This window comes from Dermacentor variabilis, chromosome 3 (genome assembly GCF_050947875.1).
Source record: "Dermacentor variabilis isolate Ectoservices chromosome 3, ASM5094787v1, whole genome shotgun sequence".
Classification (NCBI taxonomy): domain Eukaryota; kingdom Metazoa; phylum Arthropoda; class Arachnida; order Ixodida; family Ixodidae; genus Dermacentor; species Dermacentor variabilis.
The window spans coordinates 58,217,254-58,221,287 of NC_134570.1; the positions used below are offsets into that span (position 1 = coordinate 58,217,254).

The 4,034-nt window shown below is 49.5% G+C and overlaps 1 protein-coding gene across 1 annotated transcript; it reads right to left on the reverse strand.

The window, feature by feature from the left end:
• Nucleotides 1-2,513: 2,513 nt before the first annotated feature.
• LOC142575701 (protein D3-like) lies at nucleotides 2,514-3,653 on the reverse strand. Its single transcript, XM_075685266.1, has one exon. The coding sequence runs from the start codon at nucleotides 3,359-3,361 to the stop codon at nucleotides 2,708-2,710; it is 654 nt and encodes a 217-aa protein (XP_075541381.1). The 5' UTR covers nucleotides 3,362-3,653; the 3' UTR covers nucleotides 2,514-2,707.
• Between the last annotated feature and the right edge of the window lie 381 nt (nucleotides 3,654-4,034).

Here is a 4,034-nt window from a genome sequence, read left to right on the forward strand (position 1 = left end):
ACTTTATTAGTCCGAACTGATTTAGGTGCTTCTCTTAGGTGTCGCTTTAGATCGGGATTGTTGGCATTTTGCTTGTCATCTTTTTTTTTTTTTTTTTTTTACAACGTCCATCTGTACTTCGCGTCGTCGCGTCACACACTGCCACGCCGAGCGCCATGCAATGTTGCGCGCACCTTAGTTGGTGTCCATATCAAGTATGTGACTCCTACCCACTAAAGGGCCAAGAAATATATTTTTTCAATTTGTTATGAATAAATTTCAGAATATCAATGCGCACTTAGAGCTGTGGAAGGTGAAAATTGGCAGTTCCCGTTCAGAGAGCTTCCGTTCAAGTTTTTTTTTTTTTTCCGGCTGAGTTTAGTTTCGATACACCCTGACTCATGCACATAAGGATAGCAAGTCGAACCTCAATATAGCGAACACTGTTATAAAAAAGTAAATTCAATGTTTAAGCTTAAACATTAAATTTACTTGTCTCGCCCAATGCGTATATGTTTACTGTAACTTGCTGAAACAGTGTTTACTTTGCAATACTTACGGCATCCTTGAATCTGAGTTGGCACACTTTCCTGTAGCGGGATGGTATGTGCTTGCGAGAATGAACCCAGGAAACCCAGCGTTGCTGCTAGTACATTGTACACGCAGATTGACAGGCAGATAGCTTCCCCTTGCTGGCCATAGGCGTTAAATTTAAATTCTAGAATTTTACGGGCCGAAACCACGATATGATTATAAGGCACGCTGTAGGGGGGGGACTCCGGAATAATTTTTACTACCTGGGGACCTTTAACGTGCACCCAATGCATGGTATGCGGGCGTTCTTCTATTTCGTCCCCATTGAGACGCCGCCGCTGCCGCTGGGATTAGATTCCGCGACCTCGTTCTTAGCAGCGCAACGCGAAGCCACTACGCCAACATGGCCAGTGGCCATGTTGGCTCAGTGGCACAGGCGTTGAATTGTAATGAAGGGAAATGCATTTGAGGTGCATTTCCTCCTTGCCCTCGTACATCTATCGTTTTTCTAATACACTAGCTGTTTATTTTGTTTGTTATAATCTTGGCTGCTTTGTAATCTTGGTTGCTTCCTGGATCTCCGTACGTGTCTCTTCTGTTGGGACTAGGGGTGTTGATAAATTTTGATTATTAATCAATAGCATTGCCCCCTTGTTGGCATTGAGAATAAAAGTGAGTGGATCATAAAATGGAAGTAAGCTAAACCTCGATTTAACGAAGTCGCTGGAACTCAGTTCCGTTAAATCGAGAACACTCGGTCAAATAATGTATAATAAGCCGATATGCAGAATTTGCCTTCATGAGCTTTGCAGGACTATGCAATTGCGCACGAAGGCTTCACAGAGAAGGCAATACCTGTTTCAACTTGGCCGAGACAGAGCGGCTGTAGCCATCTGGTAGAGCTGACGCTGAGCTTAAGGAATTTGAGACATTACAATATGGGCTGTTCCATGAAAGGAAATTGGCCCGCCTTTCACCAGCATGGCAATGTGCATACTGTAGGAATATATAATTCTGGGGTATTTTGAGTGCGGCTTTTCTCTTGTTGCATGCATCTTTTCCCATACTTTGAAAGCTTGAAAGTTGATTTAACATAAATAAGTTTCCCCCAAGACTTCTCTAAATTGGGTGAGACGTTGAGTTTACTTCGTTCCTTCAAGCTTCTCAGTGCATTAGGCTCTGTGGACTGTTGCCGCGGGGGATGGGAAGCACTTCGTTAAATCGAGGTTTGACTATAGATGTGTTGCTGCGGTGCTACGTGTACCTGCCTCAAAGTGCAAAAGGTGACGGTAACGTTCTGAATGGTGCTCATCTCATTCTGAATTTTGCACTAAGCGTTACACATTGAAATGTGCTTTTGACGATGTGTACCCTCCATGAATCAACCTCTGAGGAAGTGCATGCGCTTGGTCGCATTGCTGGCGGCACCTTTTCGAGGATGCGTTTGTCGATAGAAAAGGCACTTCTTCCCTGCTGTTTCTGGGACGTGTGTTGCAGTATGCCGTGATGCATGATGGCGAAGCTCTAATGAAGCTTTACTGTATTGCTTTAATGAGCAATGAAGCACCAATTCAGTCCAACCACAGCGCTTGTGTTCGCTATCTCTATACTGTCCTTACTCTCTGTGGCGCCATTACGCCAGCAACGGACCCCTACGAGCTACCCCAACTTTCAGTACTTTTGAAAGCTCTAATGATGCGTCGCATGCAAAAATTCTGGCAGTGTCGCGCGACTCTACAAATGCATTGTGCTGCGCCCTCAGTCTCCTGCGATTCGTGGTCGCAGCCAGTCTGGGCCAATCGGGGCCGTGATCCGATTTAAGCGTGCAATGGCGTCTTCGCGAAAAATAACGAGACTAGCATGAGTATACTGAAATAAAACATTTCGCAGCATAAGGCCGATTCATTTCGACGTGTTTCTTTCGGCAACCAGGTCTACGATGATGTACACTGCTATTGCCACATACCCAGAAAAAACGTACAGACGAAAGGAAAACAGGCGACGTGGGCACTGCTTCTTGTTTGAAAATTTTATCGTACCAACTCGGCTCTACCAACGGTATTTCGAGTGTATTACACAGTTCAGCGACGGCCGTGGTCGCACAACGTACGCCCGGCGGTTCAGCTGATGCGCCTCGCGGCACCGCAGCATACTCGCCGCGCACTTGAAGGTGTCCTGCGACGCCGACTTCCACTCAGGCGTTCTCGACGTAATAGAAGCATCCCGCTACGGGCGTCTTCGTGGCCAGTTTCTCGGAGAAGTCGGCGACCCTGTAGCTGGGCCTCTCCTTGGGCTTCATCTCCTCCTTGCTCAGGTGCGCCCCGTCCTGACAGTACACCAGAAGCACGTACCGGTGGGGTCCCGACCCTTTGGGAGGGTTCGGACCGTTGTACGGCATGGCGACGTCTCCGTCGTGAAAGCGCTCGCTGCTCGGCGCGTTGAGCACCATCCAGTGGAGCCAGCTCCGCTTCACGGGCTGCTTCCGGCTGGGCGCGTCCGGATCCACCATGAGCAGCGAGTACGGAGAGCCGCACCTGAGGTAGCCCCTCAGCCAAACCTGCGGAGCGTTCTTCGTCTGTTCGAGCGTGTACGTCTTGTTGAGTTCGGACACGAGCACGCCGGCGTAGTTCACGTCGAGGAGCGCGTGCGGCGCGTCGGGCAGGGACAGGTCGCTTGTGAGGCCGGAGTCCTTCCACAGGTAAAGGTCGGGCAAAGCGATGCCTCCCGACATGGGCTCCGCCTTCTTGGCCCCGCTGCTGGAGCCTTCCTTGGCCGCTTCTTGGCAACTGGGCCGCCACAGAGTAGCTACCAGGAGCAGCAGAGTCCAGAGCTTGATCTGCAGCGTCATAGTCGACCGCGTGCGCGTCCTCCCGCCAGACGAGAAAGACGTGGACTGCCGTTGCTGCTGTACACGGCGTACGTACAGCGGAAGTCATGTGACGTAGGTGTACGAGCTGCAAGGAAACGGGAGACCATGGCGGACCAGCCACGTCCTGTACCTTCACTTCCTGTCTTGTTGCGGTCGAGTACGTAACGGGGCACTGCAGAGCTTGATAGGCGATTCTTTTGTCCGGTGTCAGTGTTGAGTTCGCCATCCATTATTCTTTGTCCTGCTTGCACGTCCGCACTCCGAGCGCTGGTTTTTTTTCCCCTGTAAGCAATGCTGCATGGTAATGGCACGGCTCTTTGCTTTTAGTTCCAGTGATGACCGGACAGGCGGCGCAAATGACGGCAGGAACCTCTGTCAGGTTAGAACTGCCTTAATCTTGAACACGGTAACATCACCGCAAAGTAGAACAATAGGTTAATGTAAATGAATTCTTTAACAACATCTTAGACCGTGTCGCAGGTTTCTTCAGACGAATAAAAGAGTTCTGTACCGTTTAACCGAAAGCAACCTGTCCCGTCGGCTAAGCGGTTGCGACGTTTGGCTCTTCTGCTGCTAAATCAGTCTTGACAAAATCACTGGAACATCCACCGATTGTAAACCTCCAGTCACTGAACTTCTAAGTTCAAATGGT

Excerpts from the sequence above, each read along its gene's own strand:
- LOC142575701 (XM_075685266.1), bottom strand. The coding sequence starts at position 3,361 with ATGACGCTGCAGATCAAGCTCTGGACTCTGCTGCTCCTGGTAGCTACT.